This window comes from Haemaphysalis longicornis, unplaced genomic scaffold, assembly GCF_048455015.1.
Source record: "Haemaphysalis longicornis isolate Haplotype H1 unplaced genomic scaffold, Haemaphysalis longicornis Haplotype H1 scaffold_5, whole genome shotgun sequence".
NCBI lineage: Eukaryota > Metazoa > Arthropoda > Arachnida > Ixodida > Ixodidae > Haemaphysalis > Haemaphysalis longicornis.
This window is the reverse complement of record NW_027526385.1, coordinates 42440637-42466831: the sequence shown is the minus strand read 5'-3', so window position 1 is coordinate 42466831 and position 26195 is coordinate 42440637. Positions and strand designations below refer to the sequence as shown.

Below are 26195 nucleotides of genomic sequence, written 5' to 3'. Positions count from 1 at the left end.
GTGAACCTGCCTATTTAACCTCTAACCACTCCCTAAATAAACTCCTAGGTATTTATATTCCTCGGCCGTTGTCACAGCAGCATAATTTACGGTATACGTATTCGATTGGAATGAAGGTTTTCTTGTAAAGGTACCGTTAACACACTGTTTAACATCCAAAAACTTTTCTGAATCAGCACACCAGGATGTTATTAAATTCGAATAAAGCTGCAGGTATACGGAAACACGTTCACTCGCTATAGTCCGGTAAACTACACAGTACTTTTGAACAAAGCTATAGGGCCAATAGTAATAACAATGCGAAAACCGATTCCTTCAGTTCATAGGATGAAATGTACTACGCAGAAGGTGATACGGAACACCATCATTTGCTTTTTTGCAGTCTAAGAATATACAGTCAACCACTTTAAGCTTATCTATTGCAAGAGCCAAATCGTGCGTGAACTCAACCTGCGTTGAGCAAGAAAATCCTGACAAAATCCGTGTTTGCTAGGATATGCTGGCGATTATGTTTAACCAAATGAGTCATGCATATACCAGGAGAAGCGCTAGCTAGCTCACCTTCAAACATCGAAACTAAATTAACAGCTAGGCTTCGTCATCCTACCAATGCACGAGTGAGTCTCTTCTACGTTTATCACCAACAACATAGTGCAACATTGCTTGTCGCAGTTTAATTGTAAGCAGAATAACTTGCGCTTTTGCTCGCACTTGCCTTTCTTTGGTGGGAAGTCCTTGACATGGTGGCGGTTAGCTCCTGCGCGGTGGCCGCTTGCTCGATGCCCTTGAAGGCCAGTTATTTTGGTGAACCATCTCCATCTCGGATCGGACATCTCTGCCGGGTCGATGTCTCCAATTCTCTCCATTTCTTGAGGGGGCGAATAGCCTGGAGCTGATGCGTCGACGAAGCCGGTGGCAGAGGCGTGGTAGCGGCGATGACTGGCGAGGCTTAGCTCACCCGTCGGTGTGGCACAGTCTTCTAGTGGCAATAAATGACATTTCGATGGCCTAAAAGGTTCCCTGCTAATGTCCAGTGAGTCCTTGCACCTTGCCCGTTCACCGAGAACACGCATTACTGTTTGACAAACGATGTTCGTTCATTTAAAACGTAGAAACACGGAGCGGATGAAAAACGCGTCCCCGTCGTTCGGCTCCCTAACGGCTTTTTCTCCCCCCAGGAAAAAACCGGTCGGTCTCCTTCCAAACACGTCTGTGCATGAATTCTCGGCGCCCAGGCGCGTGCCGTTGTTCGGCTGTATGCCGTTTGCCGAAAAAATGACGTATAACCAGATACCTTACGTAGGCCGGTCTCCTCTTGAACACCGGTTGCCAAATATTCTGTGGCTATTCGCTTGCCGTAATTCGGCCCAGGACAGCTAACCGAATGAAAAACGTATATTCTGGGGTCGTACGTCGGCCGGGATCCTTCATAACACTGGTTGCCCGAAGAAAATGAATATTCTACCGCCGGACGCGCGGTTCACCGTTGAAACAACGAATGCACGGCAGCCGCGCTCCGGCCGGTCTCCATTCGAACACCAACTGCCGCAAGAATACGCATTCTGTGGCCGGTCCCTTGCCGTGCTTCGGCCGATTACCGCTTCCCGAAGAAAAAACGGATGCCCTAAGGCTGTACTTCGGCCGTTCTCTTTTTAAACATCGGCAGCCGTAAGAGAACTGAATATCTGGCAGCCGGCGCGTTAGCTGCCGTTGTGCGTCCGGACACAGGCGGACGGAAAAATACCGAAGCGCTGGTTGACGAATGTTGGCCGTTCAACGCATGATCAGTGGCTGCTAGAACCTGGATGCTGGCCGGACATGCCAGAAAGCGGCCATAGACGGGCCGGTCTTGTGGCACACTTTCTGTGCCGCCTGGGGCGCTAGCATTGTTAACATATTTTTTAGAAGAGAGTCTTTCCAGTGGCATCCTCTTTACAGAAGCCTGTTTGCACGAGCCGCCTTTTCTGCCCTCTCCACCAACTTGTGCTGTTCACAGAAGAGCTGGCCAAGGCGCCTCTCCCAAAGCTTATAAGTGTGAATGAAATTGGGCAGGTCAAGTGGGCTTTGTGTAGAGTCGCCGAACTAATAAAAAGGGGTCCCGGATTCCCCACAACAGCACATAGGAGGATGCAGGGCGGTGGCTATATAATGGCACCTCTTCGGGTGCGAATAAGTGTTAGTTTGTAGGGCACAAAGAGGCCTCCCTGTCGAAGTGGACCACGCTCCCTACACGTCGTTACCCAGCGGTTAAAGGGTCGTGTGTTGTGAAGGGAAAAAACCGGGCCATCCACTAACGTGAAGCCCGAGGAGGGGCCAAGCATGCAGTGTATAAGTGTATTCAAAGATTGCAGGCCTCTCTTTTGCCCCACGGCGCGCGCTGATTGGGCGCAGGAGAAGCGCCGGTGGGAGAAGCAATCGCGCGCTTGCTGAGGCAGTGGCGTTGAACCGGATGTAAGCAATTAAATGAGAGACAGACTGGCCGCGAGCTGTCTTCATTGCACAGCCGCAGCATGCTCAGAAGTATGCTTTACAGAAGAAAATCTGGCGTTGGAAAACGAGTGTCCCGGTGTCCTTTTAGTGCGCATTTTTGCCCACGGATATTAAACGCTTTAGCACGAGGCATTGGAAAAACGAGTGTACTGGTGTTTTAGTACCCCGACTACATGAGACGATGACAGGAGACACCGACAGCCTATGCCCCTAAGGTGCTTCACCCGTAAAACTGCCACAATACTTTACGGCACAGGTACATAAAAGCCTGAGAAGGCTTCACTGCATCGCCTACGTCTGAACATAGCATACACGCGTCATTTCCCCTGAAAAATTCAGCGGGACTCTTCACCACTCTGTTCAACATGTGATGTAACAGAAGATATCAAGCGTGCCATCTGCATCTGTCCAAAGTTCACAATGCCAAGGCAGACTTTCTAACGTCTTTGTGCATGCCACGCCACGCAGGCCTTGAACTGAGTGCAGTTCTGGGCCTTTGGTTGGATCCACACCAGGCCGTATGAGCTACCAAAGCTCTGTTGTTCTTGCGGAGCACTGGCTTGGACCCAGTGTTGTGATTAACTTTACTGCCAAACTCTGTGTATGAGCTTGAAAATTCGTGCACATTTCTTTATTTAATTCTGCCAAACTCTGTGTATGAGCTTGAAAATTCGTGCACATTTCTTTATTTAATTCACGGACCTTCATGTATTTGTTTCTTCATATGGTGTAGCAAGTGAAGCGAAATGGCTCGGCTAACCTCGCTTCTACCATTAAAAAAGCACTGACGCCAATTTTCTGTGTTAATATTATTACACAGTTCACTTCCTTTACTCAACAGAATACCCTGGCTGAAATATGAGTGGCTTGTGATGCGTGGAACATACTTCAATTTGATCTCATTTATCGCGCCGACGGAACAGCACACGGAGCGGCGCATAGCAATCCGCCTCTTTCATTGCGGTGTGCTGCCACCTAGCGTGCCCAGCGGAAGTTGAAGCTGTAGGGTTTGTCGGCGTTTCCTCCGGCTGCGTTCTCGTTGTATGCACGGCAATCCCGCACTACGGCGAGGAGCAGCCGAAATTTTTCTACTGTGTTGGTGTTATAACGCCTTAAGATGACAGCCCCTGGTCATCACATAATACCAGGCGGCTTTTTATACTGAATGAGGGCTGGCAGAGAAATCTCGGACAGATCCGTGTGCCGTCCGAGTAGCAGAGCGAGCACTGCTTGGAGTCGTCTGGCATGAAGTGCGATCGCCAGCTCAACAAAGGCCGGCAGTTCACAAAATGCCTTTAAGCGCTGCACACATGTACGATTGGTACACGCTATTCGCATGCGACTGATCGTTATGACTGTCACCACGACTAGTCATACGTGTGAATTTGAGACGGCCCGATGCGCGCATGAAATGCGTCGTCGGCGTCGCTCCGCCCACTGTTTTTGCTCCGTGGTCAACTACGATGATCGCTGAGCTGAATTTGTAGATTCTGCGCGTTTGTTCGCAAGAAATGGATAAATCAAGCAATCGTGAAGCGTTTTCTGCCTTCGGAAACAGTCCGCGCACACGCCGGCCGCGCCTACCAGCTCGGCACACTCAGCGGCTCGAACCGGCGCCGACTGCGCAGACCATGATGCCACGGTAGCAACCGCGCTTGTCGCTGCTCTTCTGAATCAATCTGATCGCTAAAAAGTTCCACATGCGAGAAAGCAGGTGTTAGTGTGGTGAAAAATTGTGCTAGGGATTGTTGTCAGGGCTTATTTTAAAAGCGGCGATCAGATATATCTGCCGCGTTGCAAGCCTACGCTGACCGGTCGCCGCGGTGTGCGGTGCGCCGAGCGGCCGAGAGATGGCGATACCTGCGCACAAGCATCGAAACAGGCTACGCAGATGACTTGGTCACCGATCTCTCAAACGGCAGTTATAACTTAGAGTTCCACATGCGAGAAAAGGGATGATAGTGTAGTGAAAAGTTGTGTTGCGGATTGTCATTCGCAGTTGCACAGATAGCAGCGATCAATCACCCGAGCCGACGCGAGCGACGCAAGCCGCCGTAGCCGATCGCGTGCGGCCGACGGGAAGCGATAGAAGCCGACACCGTTCCCTTTTCGGCACTCCGAGTTAGAGCGGAACGCAGCACAAGTTGTGGGCATTGTTCGGCGTACAACGAGCACACACAAAAAATCAAACGATGTAAATACAACCACGACCCCTTCCCGCTTGTGCGGGAGCTGTGGGGAATGTCGTCTGCTGCCCCTACTGGACTGCTTAGGGACTTGGCCGCTAGGGGATTGCGCATGCGCATTGGGGTTGTGAAAGAGGCGGATTGGACATCAGCGTGGCATCACCCCGATGTGGTAAAAAGAAGTAACTTGGCCGAGTGCCTCCAGCGCTCGTCAGAAACTCGTGGCGTCCCTTCACACGTGCGGCCTGGTAAGCGGCGACTGGGCGCTGGCATGTTCACAAAATGATGCACATAGCCAGAGATAAAGGCACAACCGCTGCCAAGAAAGGCACTCATGCCAAAAATAAAGTTCCACACACGGGAAAGGAGCCAGTAATATAGCCCAGAATCGCAATAGAAGCCCCCATCAGGAATTTTATTGAGAATGGTCATCGAGTTTCCGCTGCAGTGATAGGCCTAACACTTCAGGCAGCTCAGCCATTCAGCTCCAGCAACGACGCGGTCAAAACAACGCCCCCACCGGCCTCCTCAGTGTTTTGATGTCCGCACAAAACAGTGCGGCCATACCGCAATTCTGTCATATGCGCCTCCCGGGATGAAAGTGTGGGAAATTGAAACGGACGATTTTCAGGCTGTTCAATGTAATTAATTATCTCGCGTGCTCAAGTATTTAAGGTGCTGTTTCAGGTTCACCAGGCCATTGAGTATCGATAAAAGCAACAAAAGTGGAACATAAAATTTTGGTATCAGTACTCCTTTAAAATGTATTCTCTCTCTCTCATGGAAGGGGAACGAGTTGATCGGTTAATCTGTTGCCAGGTGTCTGGAGAGTCGTCTGGTATCAAGAAATCTGCATTGCGCTCATTAAAGCACATACACACTTACTTGTGATTTACAAACATACTTTATCACTAACGGGCCACATACTTGGGGCACACATAGTCAACTTTAAGGGCACATGTACACTTGGGAGCCACATACTCAAGTTGGGGGCCACTCACTGAACTTGGGGGCCAAATTTTCAACTTGGAGGAATGCTTCCCGGCTTGATTAGTTGTTCGGCCCAATTCATGCGCTCGATAATTTTGTGGCGGGGAAAATTAAACTGCAATCTTTATTTGTTTGACGAAGCAATGCACTTACTCTGCCTTTATAGAGTATACAGTCAAGCCCGCTTATAACGAAGACATTGGGAAACTGAAATCAGTTCGTTATATCCGCTTTTCGTTATATCTGGACACAAAATCTCCGTATACAAATGGTAACAGGAAACAGACATTTGTTTGTTATCGCCGCTATTTCGTTAAAACTGGCTTCACTATAAGTGGGCTACACTGTAACACACTTCCATTACACAGCTGAGTTTAAAGCAGGTAGGCATTGCAGCAAGCAAATTACAGACTTGTACTTCGATGCAAACTTACGCATCAAGAACTCAAAATTTGTGGCTCTGAGGGGTCAGTGCAGAAACTTCAGCGTTCACACATGCTGATGGGATGAGTTATAAGCATGTGTACTCCTTTAATATGGACAAAAAAAGGTGACGAGTGGTTCACATTCTGTTCCCATTAGAAGTACAGCTGTGGTGTAGGGGAAATAACATTGTAAATAATACAATGAACAAATTAATTGTGAACAATAGCTTTCTCATTCTTTTATAAATTTATATAATCGCGTAGGTATTTGGTATATACAGTGCTCCTCCAGGGCTCTGGTCAGAACAATGTTTCTGCAAGCATCAGCGCCAGTCCTCCATCACAGCTTCAAAGTCTTCGGGGTTGATGAATGGCTCATCCACAGACCTGGGGGAAAAAGAATTCACACAGAAAATGCCTCAGTTTATACAAAAAAGCTCAAGCAAGCCACACAGCTGAAACAACAAAAAAGAGCAGAATGTTCTTTGAAGTGTGCTGTCATAAGGGTCCTAAAACTGCTTTACAAACGTGGCAAATAAACCCGCAAAATCTTTACGCTACGTGGCCATGATCAACTAAGCCAAATATCTAATTACTGTGCCTTGTGGAGGTTAAGCTGGATCATTGTATAGGTGATAGCGAGAAATAAAAGTTGTTGTTTTGAAAAACTTTGCAGATAGTTCACACGTATGGTTTAAGGTGCGCCTTTGGCAGGCAGCCATTTCTTTGTTAAAACAATATGTAAATTACACATAAATTGAAGAAAACCCACGTCTTAATTATGGAAAGGTATGGTACAGGGTGGTCATGCAGCTAAGTGTGAGAAGTCACTGCCCCTTTCCTGCACCTTACACTACTCCTGAAAACCTCAGGAGCCAATTTTTTTTTTCTGCAATGCTTTTCTGCAAAGCTTACGTGCTCTATAACATCGCTTTAATAATAGCGCACAGTTTCCTCCTTCAACAGCGAATTGTAAATGCGGCACTCACCTAATCGCCATCTCACCACAGAACAAGCACTCAGAAGCAATCAGGTCATCCAGCTCATTCTGAAAGACAAGAATGGTCATCTTAAACAGCGTGGCAGCAGCCCATCATTGACTGCAGGGAATTTGGAATGTCTTTTTATTAATTCCTAGCCATCAATGTTCTAATTTCTCACACCATTTCAAAGTTTGAAACATCTAACTGATTCTTCCTCTTGCAATGCGTAGCTCACTGCAAGAGATACCTCTTGCAGTGAGCTACGCATTGGATGTACAGTGTTGCACTGAACGCTTGCGACCACTGGCTCCCTCTGGTAGCGGTGACAATCTTGCCCACAATGCACTGCTGGCATGTGGTTGGAAGCCAAGAGAAAAGGGACATTGCGGCACTTATTACTTCCCCAGTCAAGCGCCGGCAGAGACCTGGCTAACAACCTCTAGAAAAGAAAGCCTAGTTGCACAGTGCCTCATTTGTAGCCACCACCCTTTTTTCATCAAATGATGGGAGAAATTGCAACTTTCTAAGACATGTAATGTTCCTTTTTAGAGTCTAGGACCGAAAGACGACCAAAAAAAATTGGTGCAGCTTGCACCAGTGGTGCACGGCTGGAGAAACAGCAGAGCTGGCGGCCAGGCCTCTCCCTTCGTCGAAGACCCAGCTGTTCAACCTCACATTTATTTCCAAACTTGGGCCGAAAGTTCTCCATGACTGGCATGCCCGGATCGTTTCGTCCACAGGCTTTCACATCTCTCCCAAAGTGGACCCCGTTGGCATGCGCTACAACTCGCATCAAAGTACAAAGCCAACGGCTGTGCTACAAACCCAAAGGAAATGCTGTGCACCTGAAGTGCGATGATAGCTGAACCAGATAGACGCCGGTTTCATAATGCGAGGAACCCAAGTCCAAATCCGACCACGGGAGGCCATTTTTTCTTTCCAACTGGCTGCACATGCTATCGTTTCCTGCCGCTGCTAACCCTGTACCACTCGGGCCTTTGGAGGGGGCCCAGTGGTTCGGTTGCCAGTTTCACAGCATAAAGGCCCTGGGTTTGATTCCCGGGACCTCCCTAACCACATTTTTTTCTTCAGGCTTCGAGGTGTTTTGGGGCGACGGACGGACAAAGCTCGGCCTAAACTGCTCTGCTGTTAAAACTTGTGCAACTCCTATCCCACCAAGATGAATCATCGCTGAATGAAAAAATTGGCAAGGCCTGTGGGTGGCCCAATAAAGCTCAGTGCAGCCGTTTAGCTTTGGCATGTTCGCTTTGCACAGAAACCTTTGTAACAAGACTTTCAGACATCACTTTGTTTAATGAACCTTACGAGAAAGGATAAATTTCAGTTTTCATATTCGCAATTGAACAATATTCGCTTCACTTCAAAATTATTTAAATGAAAAAATTGTGCAATTTGAAATGTGCTTCGTAATAAAAAATCACTATTTGTGCATGCCTTATTATTGCATTAGCACGGGCATAATAACTGAGGGGGAGCTGTCCCCAGCACACACAAAAAAAAAAAATCCCGACGCCATCTCCAGTAACGTGAAACCTGGGGAGGAGTGAAGCATGCAGTGTATAAGTGTATCCTTGGCACCTTGGCGTTTTTGCCAACGGAGATGAAACCGTTTGGGGGTAGAGATATGCAGCTTTTCAGTAAAAGTCTCGTGTCTTTGAAGCACGGAGCTCTCTAGCGCGAGGCGTAAACGAGTGTCCCGGTGTTTTTTTTAGTACGTGTTGCGTTCTAACGCGAGGCGTAAGCGAGTTTCCCGGTGTTTTAGTACCGTGACTACATGAGACGACGATTACGACGACGACAGGAGACGCCAACAGCCCCAGCCCCTAAGGGGCTTCCCCCTCAAAATTTTATACCATGCTTATAAAGAACCACACAGGCCTCATGGAACCTAAAGATGCAAAGCAAAATAGTCCAGTTTCACAAGAATGCTAACTGATGATAAGTCAGAACTTGGGATGAAAAATTCCCGCGCCTTCCCGCGAGGGGAACACGAGTAAATGCAGAGCATTGGGGCCTCAGTAGTGATTGAAGGCAGTGTTGCTTCCATCGCTTCTTCCGTGATGCTGGAGTAGCAGACACGAGTAAACGTGGGCACGAGCGTCAACCAAGGAAGGAAGGAGCAACGCAGTGACTGAAACACGAGCGACCGCTAGCCGCTATATTTGCAGCGTGCGCAGTAGAGGGAGAGCAGCGCGCATGCGCAAGCAGCGCGCGCCCTTCCCCGCCCCACCGCGCTGCTATCACGCACCTGTTACGCCGAGACCGCGACGGAGCGAACGGGCTGACTACAACGCATGCGCGCGCCAGCTGCTGTTGAGAGAGAGGAGGGAAGGAGAGGCGCACCTGCTGCGGACGCGGAGCTGTTGACACCGTCCGACGCAGGAAGAGGCGAGGCTAAGAAATGCTCTGCATTTAAAAAGCTAGCCAACATATGCGTCAGCTATGCTTCTACAGCCACACTATAGTCCCGAGAAATTTGGTTAGTCTGCCATCCAAGGCCTTCAGAAGGGTCCTTTTTTGAGATGAAAGCCGTGGACAGACAGCACACTGGTCGACTGCAGCGTCCTCTCAGTAAACTGGCCCTTTTTGCTACCGAGACGGCATTCTAAAAAACTAAATGGTTGTTTTGATACCTTCTTCTGACAATATTATTTCCTTGCATACTTTTCTGGGTCTGAATAAATTTATTTAAGAATTTTTTAACCGTGACCAGTACCGTTGTTACCTCTGATCGTCTGCTCACGGCAGCATGCAGACACACTCTAAGTTGCAGACAACCACAGCCAAAAGCAGCGTGCAAGCAGACGACACTAATTTTTCCCCCCTAATTACTAGACAAAATAATTCATGCAAGAAAAAGTAAGCAAACAAATAATCTTAATAAAAATTCATTAGAACAGCAATTTTATTCCGAAAAACGCCCCAGTGGAAGTGCGGTGAGCAATGTGAGGTGCACTGAGAGGGCACCACCATCAACTAGTGTGTTGTTTTTCCCATTCTTTCATTGCTGCGGTGGCACACTGTTGTAATACAAAACTGGCCCGAATGGCAGACTAGCCAAATTTCTAGGGACTATAGCCACACTAACATGAGAAGATGGCTATCGCCCGCCTATCGCACTCTACGCTGTCCAGTGCCGCTAATAGCGAATGGTTCAGCAGTTTCAGTCAGCCGTAGGGGTGGCTTGGCACACATTATTCCAGCAACCACGCAGCTCACCATGAGCTTTTCACGCGTCGACAACGATGGCAAGCCCGCTGCCGAGGAAACCGACGCGCTGTCGTCGCTGCGACCCCCGAGCACTGCCAGTTGTCGGTGCAGCTCCTCGATGCGGTTGGCCTTCGTCGGCAGCGAGTGCTGTTGGACCTGCCATTATGGAAAGAGAAAGGGGGGGAGGGGGGGGGGGGGGAGAAATTTATAGCCCTTCCACTACTGTGATGATGTAAGAGCTATTGGAAGCTCTATAACTATATTGAGTTGTGTACGGCGACTAAGTTGTGATCTAATAAAGACACATGCACACAACTTTCTTTTAATTACGTCTAAATTAATTTTCATGTAATGTGTTTCGGGGTAGTTTCAACAAAACAAGAGTCACAGCCATTTTTTGTAACCATAATCCTTCTGTATACAGACAGCCATGTGCGAAGGAACGTTTGACATCCACCTCAATGCCGCCGTATGGCTACAAAGGAAAGCTAACAGCTTCCTCAGAAACTTCGCAGTTGAAGAACAATTTGTCCTGGTCCAGGATTCGAACTCGGGACCACCACTTAACCGGAGCAGTCGTTCTACCAACTGAGCTAACCAGGAGGCTAGCCGTTCGTAGCACAAGAGCGAAGTGATGGACAGGTGTTAATCGACCAGATTTAAGGGCAATCCCCGAGGTGGATTTCCCCTTGGGGATTTCCTCTAAATCTGGTCGATTAGATAGCCGCGTGTTCCTGCGGCCACGTTGGCAGCAGATGGGAATTCTCTAACGTTTACAACTTCACTGTAAAGTATCTACTTATGACAGGTAACTGGAACTTGGCACAATGGTAAAGTCGTCTTAGCAGTGTGGGAATCGTGGAGAACTGAAGCCCGCGATTCCGAGCTGGCCCGCGCTTTGGGAGAGACACTTTGCGATGAAACCGGTCCGGTGCTCCACTGGTTCGTCGGCGTCCCCCGAGAGATGGCACCACCGGTCCATGCGGAGCATAGGTGCGCAGGCGGCACGAACATGTGCGCACAGGAGACGGTGAGAGTCTCGCAGGAGGCCCGGTCGAGGCAGGATCAGCGAACAGCGCGGCGCTGGCGGATACCCTGTATCTCTGATGGGAACTGTTGTTTGTCGTGCACCGTGAGTGCCTACCTCCCGTTCGCGGTCACGACCCGGACGGCGTGATTTGTGAACGCCGTCGAGACTTGTGCTCGCATGCTTTGGGAGTCCCCAAATAAACGGCTGTGCTTTGGCACTACTGTCTACTGTGTTCTCGTGTCAGCGAACCTCGCGGGGCTGCCGTAGGCATGGGAGCCCGCGTGGTTGACACCCCAGGAGCTAGCGTGGTGGCCTACGCCAGAGTACTGGCTAGGTCGCCCCTAAGAATCCCACGATGTCCCACAGCAGCCAATTCCAGAATGTTTTTTTTCACCAAGATACCTATATTAGATTCAGAGCTACGGAGCATTTTACACTAGCTCTTGAACGAGCACTTGCAAGACTTCATCGACGCAACCCAACAGACACCCACAATCTTGGCCGGAACCAAGTGTGAAACAGCTTCACTGCAAAAAGTTGGCTTTGCTGCAAAGCATGCACAAGATGCCTCCCAATACCAGCTTTTTCAGTGACAGTTCATAGCTCTGCAGTAAAAGCAAACAAACACCAAACATGCAACACCATAATGGCACCCGGCAACCAATTTTGCGCCATGTTTCTCCTCCTCCATTTCAAGAGGGGATGCACTAAGCAGGGACCGTTAAACTACAAGTGTAGTATGGGGACACCCCATGTTTAGTTTAGTTTAGGTGATGTCACTTTCCTTTTTTTTTTTTTTACAAAGATTGCATGCTGAACACAGTTTTCGATGAGGTAGGAACAAGCAAAGTGCACCTAACAAAGTTTTACGGAATAAAAATAAGTGTGGGCCGTGCTGCGAAAAACAGAAAAAAAAAAAAATTTACCATTCAGTAATGACTTGCCTTGATACTTCAGCATTCCCCGGTATAAGCTACCATAAATTATCGCTGCAATTACCGCATTTTCACAACTGTAACGCGCCCCTGATTGTAACGCGCAGGTAAGCTTACGTATAAAAATTCCACAAAAATTACTTCACGCTTATTCTACCACGCAGATTTAGAATTGGATTTTGGGAGGACTCCGTGTCCATACCAATGCTGGTAACTGCTTTGAAGTTGACTTCGGCTTTGAGCACGACAGTAATGCACACGCAAATATGAAGGCTAATTTTAGCAAGAAAGGTTGCGTGGTAGAATCGTGCAAATACAGTACAAGCGGATGCTGTAGTCCTGTTTTCACGGTAAACGCTCTTCTGGTCTCTTCACTGCAGTGCGAGCGTGCTTGCCGTAAAGCAACCTTTACAGGCAAGCCTTGCGACTGACAGTGATGATGATAGTGGTGCAGACACGAATCCCTACGATACAAGCTGGCTGTTAGACTGCAAGCCAAGCACGGCAACAGGAGCATTACAAATCCAGTAACACAGACTTTCTGCTACCACAAAATGCTGAACAAAAAACAAGCAAACAAGAAAGACACTCGGGACCCACCTCCAGCGAAAGACAGTCGCTGTGGAACATGTGACCGCAGGGGAACATGTAGAATGCCTGGTTCATCACCGCATACTCGCACAGTGCACACTTCTCAGTGGACTGGGCGACCACATACCTGGGAGAGAAGGGGGAATTAATTATATCAATTAATCTGGCAGTTTTATGAGCCAAAGCTGCACCTGTGCTGGGAGATGCGTCACAGTAGAGGGCACCGGATTAATTTAGACCAGCAGCAGGGGATCTTTAACGCACACCAAAATCACGACAGACGGGCGTTTTTGCGTTTTCGGCCTCCATTAGAGGATGGCTCCTGCAGCCGTGACTGAACCTGCGCTTATCGCTCAGCCGCACATGGATGCTTTATAGGTGAAATGTTGTGTTTAATGTCCATGCAGCTCACACACACCACCTAGGGCACCGTGAACAAAATGTACAGGCATTCTAATAAGCCGGCAGAAGTCTCTAAAGCGATATACCATATTTATTCGATATACCAAAATCTCAATTCATACCCAGCTGTATTCTCAAAGTCATACCCCGCCTTATATTCGAAGCTCAGTATATATATAAATGGCGATTTTTTTACTCTCTAAACTGCACCCTCGCCTTGTAATCGTGACCGCCTTATTATCGAATAAATACGGTATGTTGGTAAATTGAAAGAATGGAAGTTGATTAGTTTAGCATCAGGAAGACAATGAATGTGCAGAGCAGCTCAAGAGTTGGTTGGACGGTCATCAGATGAAGACAGTGATGAAAACAAAGTGTGTGCGACCATCAGAGTACGATCATCTTCGGCCCTCTCAGTCAAAAAAACGAAAAAACATGCTGGCCGGGTATCCAGGATGATCAGACTTCCATTTTCGCTTGGAAGGCCCAGCTTTTGAGGTTCATTATGGCATTGCCACAAACAGAGAGAAATTGAAATTAAGTCTGCTCGTCACTTGGTGGACATTCCTAGTTTCAAGACATTAGTACGCGTGTACATTCAAGGTCTGCTGGAATAAAACTGCTCTGCCCAACATTTTAACACCCTCAGCCTCTTGGCAGCAGAACGCATTCATCATACACAGAACCAACACCCCATAATGTCCTTGAAAGCTCCCCCGTCAAAACAAAAAAAATCACCACCACCTCAACTGGGCAGTTGGTCATTACATACACTGCACAGAAGTTTTGGTATACCTGGGTACAAGTTAAGAATGGCAGTAGCTCATGTGCTGGGCCACTCCAACGAAGCAACAGACCCACAATGACAATGCGCACGTGCGGTTCTAAAGGATTGCGCTTAATGCGTGACACTGTCTGCTTTTTCTAACATAGTCTGCTGTCACTGCAGTAAATTATAAAAAGATTAAGTGCACACAATCATAGAAACGACTCGTGTAATGTCCAAAATACCCGCAGTAATGCACTCTTTGCAACGCATGAAGGAAGTGCACGGGCAACTTGTGCTGTCATTCTTTAATTGTATCTAAGTATAGCAGAAAACTAAAGTAATGCTCAATAGCATCGGGAGAGCACAGCGGTTTGAGATAGGTGGCGAGGCAGTGGAAGTGGTAAACGAATATGTCTACCTAAGCCAAGTGGTGACCCCGGACCCAAACCATGAGGCAGAGATAATTAGAAGGATAAGAATGGGGTGGAGTGCATTTTGCAGGCTTTCTCAGATAATGAATGGCGGCCTACCATTGTCCCTGAAGAAGAAAGTGTATGACAGCTGCATCTTACCGGTACTCACCTACGGGGCAGAAACTTGGGGGCTCACTGAGAGGGTTCAACTTAAATTGAGAATGACTCAGCGAGCAGTGGAACGGAAGATGATAGGTGTAACATTAAGGGACAAGAAGAGAGCGGAGTGGGTCAGGGAGCAAACACGCGCTAAGGACATATTAGTACAAATTAAGAATAAGAAATGGACGTGGGCAGGGCATGTAATGCGAAGGCAAGATAACCGTTGGTCATTAAGGGTAACATGATGATGATGGTTGGATGTTAATGGCGCAAGGCCAACTGGGGCAAAGAGCGCCAAAACAGTGGTTAAATATGAGAGGTGAGAACGTAGACAGTGAAATCAGTAAGCAAGAACAAAAGTAAAATAAAAAAAGACAGTGAGGATGGCTGGTGTAAAGGGCCAGGTTGTGATGGTGCGTGGCATGAAATAAAGCTTTAAAAAACTATGCGTGATAGGAAATGATATGTAAAAACTTGATGTCACTGAGAAACTTAAAAGTGCGTTGCACAGGAATCACGGGATTATCCGCTAGAAAGAGTGCTGGGTGTAGTGGAATGTGTTGTCTGTAGAGTTGAGGGAAGTGCTTGCGTCTTGTTGTCTGGAGTGCTTTGCATGTAATGAGGATGTGAAGTGCGGATAGGCCCTCCCCACACCTGCTACACAGGGGTCTTGGAGATCCAGTGAGCAGATGGGAGTGTGTCGCGTGTGTGTGGCCTATCCGTAATCTAGCTAGGGCAACTTCGATGAATCTGTTGTGTGAGCCACTAGTGTATTGTCCTAAGTGTGGCTTTACTATGTGTAACTTGTTGTCTGTCTGTGTATTCCAGTCGGCTTGCCATGTTTTGCGAAGGTGTTGTCGGATGTGTGGCTTGAGGTCAGTGTAGGGTATTGTTGTTATGTCCACTGTGTTTGCAAGTGCAGCAGTGGCGGCCATTTCATCTGCAGTCTCATTCCCCGCGATTCCAGCATGGCCTGGAACCCAGTACAGGATTAGTTGAAAATTATTTGCATATATAGACATTATGAAATTAAAGACAAGATTGACAATGTGGTTTTTCCTGGGTCTGTGTGATGACAATGCACGCACAACGCTCAAAGAGTCTGTGAAGATGACGGACTTAGGAATTTGTTTTTTAAGAATGTGCTGAACGATGAGTAAAATGCCATATGCTTCTGCAGAGAAGATAGCGGTGTGTACACTCATGGTTCTGCAAGCAATAAAGTTGGGACCATGAGCGGCGCACGACACTGTAGTTGAAGTTTTCGAAGCATCGCTATAGAATTCGGCACATTTATATTTATCCTGAAGCGACAAGAAATGCTGCAGAATCGCAGCTCTCGGAACCCTGTTTTTATCTAATTTCATAAAAGAAACATCACAACAAACAGGCTGCAGTTGCCATGGTGGTATAACGTCAGAAAATGATGATGATGCACAGACATCTAAAAACTCAACGGAAATACCTGAAGCTTCCTCTCTCACCTTCAGAGAGTAGGGCAAAGGAACAGATGGACGATTTGAGAATAGCTGGGTTGTAGATGTATCGTTGAGGACAGGTTTAAAAGGATGGTTATTGAATGATGAGACCTTAAAAGCATATAATAAATCTATGTACATTCGTTGATGTTCCAGGCACCATTTGCTACTTTCAGCGTACAGACTCTGGGCCGGGCTAGTGCGGAAAGCACCACACGCAAGGCGCAGGCCCAAATGGAGAACTGGGTCAAGCATTTTTAGTGCTGTTTTTGATGCCGACCCATACACAACACTACCGTAGTCTAGCCGAGACCCGACTAAGGCGGTAAAAACGCGAAGAAGGAGTTCTTTGTCTGCACCATAGGACTGGTGGGAGAGGACTTTGAGAATGTTTAGTGTTTTCAGGCATTTATGTTTAAGTTGCTTGATGTGTGAAATGAACGTGAGTTTTTCATCAAATATGACACCTAAAAACTTGTGCTCCTTTTTTACAGGGATAGAAGCGCGATGAAGGGTGATCTCCGGGTCTGCCTTAATCCCGCGCTTGCGGGAGAACACAACACAAGTACTCTTTCCAGGGTTCAGTTTAAAACCGTTTGTGTCCGCCCAGCCAGCAAGTTGGTTCACCCCAAGCTGGACTTGGCGTTCACAAACTGAAAAGTTACAGGACTTAAAAGATATTTGAATGTCATCTACATATATAGAACAGGAAATGGTTGGTGGCAATGCCTTCCGAAGTGAGTTCATCTTAACAACAAACAGTGTGCAGCTCAAGACACCGCCTGGAGGGACGCCATTTTCCTGCACGTATACATTCGAAAGGGCACTGCCAACCCTCACTCGAAAGGTCCTTTCCGACATGTAGCTACTGAGCGTGTTCAGCATGTTGCCGGAAACACCAAACGACTTGAGGTCACACAAGATGCCGTACCGCCAGGCTGTGTCATAGGCCTTCTCCATATCGAAGAAGACTGTTATACAATACTGCTTATGAATGAAGGCATCTTTTAGATATGTTTCCAATGTAACCAGATGATCATTGGTGGATCTCCCAGCCCTGAAGCCAGCCTGGCAGCTGTCGAGAAGACCATTGTACTCTAAGAAGTACATGAGTCTCCTATTGATCATCTTCTCGAACAGCTTACACAGGCTGCTTGTGAGGGCGATGGGACGATAACTTGCGGGAGAGGAAGGGTCCTTCCCTTCTTTCAGAAAGGCCACTACGATGGCCTCCCTCCGTGACCCTGGGAGGTGCCCCGAAAGAAATATTTTGTTGTAGAGGTGAAGGAGGGTTTCAAGTGTGTCTGTGTGCAAGTGTTGAATCATAGTGTATGTAATGTTGTTTGCGCCTGGAGCTGAAGGTTTACAAGTACTAAGTGCGATCTTCAGCTCATGCAGTGAGAAGGGGGTGTTATAAGATGAGGTCGACTTATTCCTGTCTCGCAAGGACTTCTTCTCACAGGATGTTTTGTGTTTTATGAAAGTGTTGGTGTAGTGCGCTGAACTGGACACATGTTGGAAGTGTTGTGTGAGTGTGTTAGCCTGGTCTTCCAGTGTGTCCCCTGTTGTACTAACCAGGGGCAGGCTGTGTGTCTGTTGTCCTTTTAGTTTATGTATTCGTGTCCATACTTTTCGCGTGTCAGTGTATGAGTTGATGGAAGTGAGGAAGGTGCGCCAACTCTCCCTTTTCGCCTCACGGCGCACTCGCTTCCCAAAAGCCTTGGCCCGTTTAAACGAAATGAGATTATCTGATGTGGAGTACCGGCGAAGGACACCCCACGCCTTGTTCTGGGCCTCTCGTGCCCGCCTACAGTCCTCATTCCACCACGGCCTCTTTTGGTTGCGCGGAGCGCTGGAGGCGTGGGGAATGGACTTTTCGGCAGCGTCGCGGATGTGTGCCGTGATGAGTTGGGATGCTTCCTCCACGTGTAGGTGTTCTATGGTTGTGTGGTGTAGTTTAGATGTTTCTGTGAATATACTCCAGTTTGCTTTTGATTCATTATACCTGTTATGGGAAGATGGACTGCATGGGCCTTTACCTATATATGTTAGGGAAGTGGGGAAATGGTCACTACCATATGGGTCAGTGCCCACGTTCCACTCAAGACATGGAAAGAGAATTGCAGAACCAATAGCCAAGTCAAGATGTGAGTATGTATTATGTCCTAAGTTATGGTATGTAGGCTGCTTTTTGTTGAAAAGGCATGCTCCTGAAGATGTAAGAAATTTCTCTATCAGGCGACCTCGGGCATCCGTTCTGGAGAAGCCCCAAAGAGAGTTGTGTGCATTAAGGTCGCCTGTTAGGATGTACGGTTCGGGCAGCTGGTTGATTGATTGATTGTGGGGTTTAACGCGCCGACGCAACGCAGGCGATGAGGCGCGCCGTAGTGGAGGGCTCCGGATTAATTTTGACCACCTGGGGATCTTTAACGTGCGCCGAAATCTCGTACACACGGGCGTTTTTGCTTTTCGCCTCCATCAGAAAAGCGGCCGCCGCGGCCGGGAATCGAACCCGCGACCTCGTGCTCAGCAGCGCAACGCCTTAGCCACTGAGCCACCGCGGCGGGTTCGGGCAGCTGGTCGACCAGCGCCTCGAAGTCAGAGCTGGAAAGTGCATAATCAGGACGAATGTAAATTGAGCATACCGTTATCAACCTATTAAAAATTATTGTGCGTATTGCTACAGCCTCAAGGACGGTGTTGAGAGTGATAGGGTGGCATGCTAGGGATTTCCGGGCTATTATGGCTACACCGCCCGAAGAGTGTGTGCAGCCAACCCTATCCTTTCTGAATACCATGTACCTATTTAAGAAATTTGTGTGATTGGGATTCAAATGCGTCTCCTGAAGACACATCACACTTGGCTGGTTCGAATGCAATATCTCATGGACATCATCAAGATTTTTAATGAGGCCTCTACAGTTCCATTGAGTAATATTTTCTCTTCCTATTATGGAGATTTAGAAGCTACTGAAGTCTGTGTGTATGTGTGTTCATGTGTCTTTCGGGGCTGTTACTCTAGGATTTGGCTTTTTGGGCCTTTCTGCTGCTGGCTTGGGCGACGGAGGCCGCTCCTTGCGCTGCGTTGCAGGCAGGAACGGCCCGACATCCATCTCGTCGTCGGATGTCCGAGGGGTGCCCGACGGACCGGGCCCCCCGAACTTGGCCCCCCTTCGGGAGCCCTTCGTTTGAGCCGCCACCTCCGCGGGCGTCGGGGACGCCAAAAGTGGCACGGGCGGTGCGGTGGCGGTGGGAGCCGATACGGGGCCCGTGGTGTCCATCACCTCGGTAACCTCCAACGCACTGGAAGACGGGGAGGCGGAGGTGGGAGCGGCACCGGTCCCAACAGAAGTGGTTTGCACCACAACCGCTGCTGCCTCAGCAAGCGGCGTGGTGCCGGGTTGGGCTGATTAAGGGTAACAGAGTGGATCCCTAGAGAAGGCAAGCGTGGCAGGGGGCGGCAGAAAATTAGATGGACAGATGAGATCAAGAAGTTTGTGGGGATAAATTGACCGCAGTTAGCACAGGACCCGGATAATTGGAGATTAATGGGAGGCCTTTGCCCTGCAGTGGGCGTAGATAGGCTGATGATGAAGTACAGTGGTCACTGCCTGCCCAACAGCCATCACCTGCTGATGGATCAATTCTCCGAGTGACAAACGCAGACTTGCGATTCATACTGCCCTAACCCGATATATTCCACCCCATGAACACACAAACGTCTACCACAGCAGAGCTTACGCTCCCACCAAGCACGAAGTGCAGAACGAACGACAAAGGACAAAGGACCAAGGAGGGCACGCACTTGTTGCGGAAGGCCTGTATCTCGGCGCGGATCTCGCGGGCGCTGCGGGTGGCCTCCTCCATCTGGGCGCGGAGGCCCTCGATGTGCTCGTTGTACTCCTCGAGGGACTGGCAGATGGCCTCCTTGAAGTGGTCGATGCGCACAAACTCGTCGAAGAAGGGGAGGATGTCCTCGATCTTGATCAGCTCGCACTCCTGCAGGAACTCCATGGCCCGCCCAATGTCCTTCAGCTCCGTCACCACGTGCTGGGCTGCATGCAGTACGCGTGGCACAGCTTGAGTTCAGACATACGAGGCACACGGTATGGGCACGTGGGAAACGCAGGGATGTCGGGGCAGCCTTATTTGAGGTTATCAGAGTTTACAATGTCTCTCGCGCTGCAGCTAAAGCTGACACTGTTACAAAAGTGATTAGGGGGAGCTTTCTAAATAAACTCCCTCTCTCTCTCTCTTCTAATGTTGATGCTAAAAACTACCCTGAAAAATCCATTCAGATATCTCAAAAAAACAAAAAAACTTGGTCTTCAAGGGCAGCCTCCCCCCTGAAAACAGCACCATTGTTCACTACCAAGATTGAAACAAAATGGTTGGCTCCAGCGCGTGGTAAGCCATTGTCACAACAAACGGCACAGCTATTTCAAGACGTGGTAGTGAACATGGTAGCAGAAGCAGAGCAGAGCAGAAGTTGAGCAGAAGAAGAAGCAGAAGAAGCAGCTCTTATAGGCAAAAATAATGCCCATGTTGGAATTAAACAAAACCAACTATAAAGTCAGAGCTTTAAGCATAACGCAAAACGTCTGCGTAAAACGTGCCAGCAGTTTTGACAAAGTCACTTTGTAAATTACCTATAATATTTATAATAGAACTTTTAATACAATTTATAATAATAGTATTTATAGTAGAATTTATATTAGAAATACAGCAAGCCCTCATTATGATGCATAATGAAGATGGCACACTCCAATTACCACTTCTAATTATCCACAGTGACAAACAGGACTCACACATTGAAGTCACCTCTGCTCACACCAAAACTCTGCTTATCACAACATTTTCCTTCACCTGATGATTCTGCCATAATGAGGGGTCACCGTACACGATTTCTCAAGGACTTCGTCACCTGCAGTGGCACCAGACCATACAGAATGAGTCCGCCAAGAGTAGTGGTGAGATTTGTGTGGTCACAGCCACAGCTGAACGTTCCTCTCTGAGAGGAAAGACTCACCAATATTCAGATTTTGGGAGTTTAATGTGTCGACGCTACACAAGAGATGAGGCACGCCGTAGTGGAGGGCTCCGGATTAATTTTGATCCTCTGGAGATCTTTAACGCATGCCCAAATCTTGAACACACGGGCATTTTTGCTGTTCGCCTCCATCTGAAAATCGGCCGCCGCCGCCGAGAATCGCTCCTGCAACCTTGAGCTCGGCAGCACAACGACTTATACTCAGTTAAAACTTAAGAACGGCACCGAAGTTGCCGCTGTGCCTCATCACCACAGCCGGATGTCACTCCGCGCAGCACAAGTAGCGCGTTACTGGGAATATTTTGAACATGGCACGCGCCGTTTTTGTATTTTTTTGGACCTAATATGCTTATAAACTACTGCAGCGACAGCAAACAAACTACGTGAGAAAAGGCAGACGATATCACGCATTCGTGGCAGTCTCCTTTCAAAACGCACGCGCCCGTTGACATCCGGGTCCGTCGCTTAGGCGGAGTGATACCGTACATGAGCTGGTGCCGTTCTTAACATGTTCCCGAGTATAGCCACTGAGCCACCGTGGTGGGTCACTCACCAATCTTGAGCCACAGCTTCTTGCGTAACTCCTCGTTGTTGTCCGGCTTGTCGGCATTCAGCTTGGCCAGATCAATGTCCACCTGGGCATCCCAGAGCGTGCAATCATATACGTGCCACATCCCCCTTCGAGGTGCGGTATCTTTCACGACTAAAAAAAAAAAAACTGTTCCTAGAACTCCCAACTGAGGATCTCACTGAGGCAGTGCACATCACGACACAAGTGCACCTATAAAACATTAATCTGCATAAGAGAATAGGATTTGCAAAGCCACTTTTTTTTTTGTCATCAAGCAAGACCTGAGAGCGCTGTGAAAGGCACAATTTTTTCAGTTCAAGGCATGGGTTATTCCACTTTTAGTGTCACCTTAGCAACACATTCTCATTTCAGAGCATGCTTTGCATAAATGCTTGTTCTCACAGGGAACTGCATGAATTTGAATGTCTTCATCTTGTCGCTATTTCGCACTGCCTATTCTCTGGACCAGTCTGCAGAATAACGTTCTGCTTTATTTTCCAGACCAGATCACAGGGTGATGTTCTGTTTAGAGCTACTACTCAAAACAGAACATGACCTTGCGAACAAAACATAAAAAACAGAACAAAAGAAATCCCCCTCGTCAGTTTCCGTAGAGCAGAGGTAGAGTCTCGGGTTCCGACTCTAATGACCCTGGCTGGGTTCAAGTTCCAGCACTTGAACTGTTTTTTTTTCTGAATTGAAGTTTTTGCTGTAACATGTTCTCTTAAGTCAATTCTACACATTATTTATGTAAATAAGTGTGAATTGGTATCTTTTGGATCGCTTTAGATGAATAAGACTGAACTATACCATGGTACAGTCTACAGAATAAACATGCGCCTTACGCTGTGCTCTGTTCCACAGAATAGGCACAACCTTGCTTTTTTTTTTAGAATCTAAGCATGTAACAAGGCTTCTTCCTTTCCACAGCACACGTGCGCTGCTTCTATACTACAGCGACTCCAACCCCTTTTCCTCACCATGCAAGCTCCCTCACCTTCAACGCCAAATCCACCGCCTCCTCGTACAGCTCCATGGTGGTGTAGATGTGGACGCAGGCTCTCGTTAGGCCTAGCTCAGAGCACACCCGCAGGGCATACTTGAGATCATACGGCACTGTCGTTTGGTCCTGGGAACACCAGTCAAACTCTGAGCCCAGCTTCCCACCCAACCATTCACTAAGAAGTAAGATCGGACTGCTGTCGGGGGAATTAGGAAGAGAGAACTTGGTGCGTGAACTTAGACGGGAACCAGGCAAAAAAAAAAAAGGTGCATGGGCCTTAGACAATAGAAAGGATATATGATGACTTTTACATTTGAAGTGAATGTGGAGAAAATGTTGGTTTTATTCAAGTAGTTTTCAAATCTAAGTAAACACTGTCGAAGGCGAAGCGACTATTTTCTGAGTGCGACTGTGAAAACTGAAGGTGATTGCTTTTTGTACAAGATTAATGGACTAGAGCAAAAATAGACAGAATCACCTGAAAGCCGTTGCAAAAATTGATAACATGTGAAAAAACAAGCATCTTCTGACCCTTGAGATATCGCAAGCAGGGGCCACTTTGGCCTCATTCGGCAATCTCAATTATAAAAGTTAGTTCAGTATGAATATAATCAGGGTATATTTACTCTTATGAACTGATTACCTCTCCTCCATTTATGCAATTTCCGGGGGCAGGTAAGAGATAAGAACGGCCGCTTCCGAGTTATTTGCATTTGTGAACAATACTTGACACAGTGGCATGGTATAAAACACACACGATTAGCCAGCTTTCACATTACCACGGTGTCACCACCTTCTTTCCAGGAAGCCTTACTAGAGAAATATGATGCTGCACAAGTTTGCCATCCTTAATTAAGGATTGCCATCCTTCATTGTCATTGCATCCCTTACCTTGGCAGTGGTTTTAATGTGATTCCAGTGACATCACCAAATAGGGACAAACCCAGTACTGCCCATCATTTACACACTGCCCATCCAGGCAAGGACTTTAACAATCGGTCCAAATTCATCCAAAGAATGAAAAAAAAAAAAAAAAAATGTATCCCTAACCCTAACACTATCCCTAACACTATCCCTAACGCTAATACTAAATCTGTGGCTTACTAAATCAAAGGATAATACCTGGCCACCATGCAACGGAAAGTAAAAATGCGGAGAGACGTTTCTGCAGGTTTGCACTTCTTTTCAGAGAAGACTCTTGAAGTGTGTAGCAAAAGTTCTGTTCTCTGACAATCCCATTCGACATTTGAATTTCCCGCCCACCCACCTGGCCCTCGAGGTCTAGGTAGCGCATGAGTTTGTCGGGGTCCAGCCGTGCATACAGGGCAAACAGGTAGTTGTGGATGGCCTCGTCCCGGCTGCCCAGCTGGTACACGCAGAACTCCAGGTACCGCACTGCCTCGCAGCCCTGCATGCGCGCACAGTACCACACGGTACCGGTAAGGGCGGTACAAGGCTGGCTCACTTGAGCACCCCGTGGTCGTGAATTTCACGCCGCAATGCTCACTACAAATTGAGGGGCAACCTTGTCTGCGAATCTCACAGGCAACTCAAGGGACACGTAGGGTGGCAACACTATCGGAGCCAGTTATATAAACCTAATCTTGCCTCAACATCCCACTTATTTACGCTCAAATTCTGTCAGATCTTATGGTTAAATGTAACACCACGAGCAGAAACCATACCTGCCCGGTTAATTTGAATAAAGACAATTTCTGCCTGCTGGAGCCCCAACTGCAGTGGTTCAGGTAGCTGCACCGATTGGATGATTCTCTATATTCCCCAACACAAAATGTGCCATCAACTGTTTCCCTGTATCACAAAATGCACCCAGCCCTCTTCCTTGATCGACTAAAAGCTTCCCCTTTGAATCGGGGTGATGGCACATCCCATCTCACCTGCACAAGTAACTTACCTACAACTGCTTATCGCTTTCGAGACTCCAACTTGTATTTTGTCTTCGATAATGCACAACGCTATCACGCTAATCGGAGTTAGTATAGCCTTTGATCATTCCTTCCTTGCTCTTTCAGCACCAATAGTCCAGTCACCTTTTGCTAATATCCGCTGCACACCTAACACTACGTTCCCTCAAAGGCAACACTAGTTCCATCACTGGAAAAAAGGAACATGCACGGGAACAAAGGAACACTGGTTACCGCAAAGGCAAAAAACCCAGTGGTTCATTCAAGCTGGGCAAATGCTTTGCTCTCGTGGGGGCGCCACCGACCTGCGAGCGATCCCTGATGTTGTCGTACTGCACCAGGGCGGGTATGAGCCGCGCGGGATCAAGCCGCTTTTCTTGCGCGATCCACATGTCCACTGTTCGCTGCGGAACACTCTGCATCAGGGTCGGCGAGAACTGGTACACCAGCTCCGGATTGTTCTGGAACAACAACAACAACACACTAGCACGCTCAAGAATCTGCGGAGTCTACTGCAAGCCAGATCCGTTTCAACAATACTAACTCAACCCTGCATCTACTATAGACAAGATTCCATAGTTTAGTTTTCCCCCCTTAATATATGAGGCCTGGGCTCGCTAACTCCAAGCATCAACCACCCACAGAGTGGACTTTAAAAATATTGACGACCTCTTCCAGCTGTAGTTTCACACTATCCGAAACTGGACGTAGAAAAAAAGACAACATGCAACTTCACTTCCTTTGAAAGAGCGCCACATCAGAACAACAAGCGTGCCAAGTTCAACATAAATAGCTTTTGAGTCTACCTAAAATGAGGGTGAGGGTGCACCCAGAGACTTCCCTACATCCCTGCTCTTTTATTTGCCTGTCCGAAACAGTTTTGCGCGGTTGTTGGGTGGTCCAAGATGACAAAGCAGAGACCTACAGACGACTACAGTGGAAGGCTGTATCAGAAAACACTTGCTGAACAGGTTCAAAAACTAAGCAAGCTAGGGTTGCCTATGGCCTCAGAAGAGCCAACGAAATAAAAAGCAATGCTGCCCACCTGCCTAGTGAGGACCTCCAGGGCTGCCACGTAGTTCTTGTTTTGCAGGTGGTACTGAATGACCCGCTCAAAATCTGCACAAAGAGAGAGGCATGAGGAAAGACTGAACAGGTCTAGGCATGAGCGCCCACACAAATTCTGCACAGTGCAGGGACCAAGGCGCAACCTTGGCCACCCAAGCACTGCTCTTGGTGTTGGCCAAATTTATGCAAAACTTGGCGGACGTTTTAATTCTACAAGAAAGCTCAGTGTGCCCGTATGTGAAAGCGGGCAAAGCATGGTTTATAGTAAACGGACAGTCAACAGTACTATACCAAAATGGCTCGATAAAAAGGATTGTGAAATTTTTTTTCCTAAACACTGCTTACCAGCTTTGCACAAAAGAGAATTTATGCCCTGGTAATGGTTGTTAAGGTCATTTCACTTCAGCACATTTACAAATTTATGCCTGCTTAAGGTTTACTGTGAGGCTAGTTGGGGAAGAACATAGAGCATGTGAAGAAGAAAACTACAACA

At 47.8% G+C, this 26195-nt stretch overlaps 1 protein-coding gene across 1 annotated transcript in view; it reads right to left on the bottom strand.

Annotated features, from left to right (window-relative positions):
- Positions 1–5320: 5320 nt before the first annotated feature.
- The window catches only part of Dor (vacuolar protein sorting-associated protein 18 dor), a 50847-nt gene continuing 29972 nt past the window's right edge, over positions 5321–26195 (bottom strand). The window contains exons 18-27 of the mRNA XM_077670216.1: positions 25680–25753; positions 24940–25095; positions 23977–24117; positions 22704–22835; positions 21689–21770; positions 19891–20140; positions 12871–12988; positions 10315–10461; positions 7081–7139; positions 5321–6478 (exon numbers count right to left, since the gene is read on the bottom strand). Coding sequence (XP_077526342.1) covers positions 6415–6478; positions 7081–7139; positions 10315–10461; positions 12871–12988; positions 19891–20140; positions 21689–21770; positions 22704–22835; positions 23977–24117; positions 24940–25095; positions 25680–25753 — 1223 coding nt within the window. The 3' untranslated portion in view covers positions 5321–6414. The remainder of the gene's footprint in view (positions 6479–7080; positions 7140–10314; positions 10462–12870; positions 12989–19890; positions 20141–21688; positions 21771–22703; positions 22836–23976; positions 24118–24939; positions 25096–25679; positions 25754–26195) is intronic.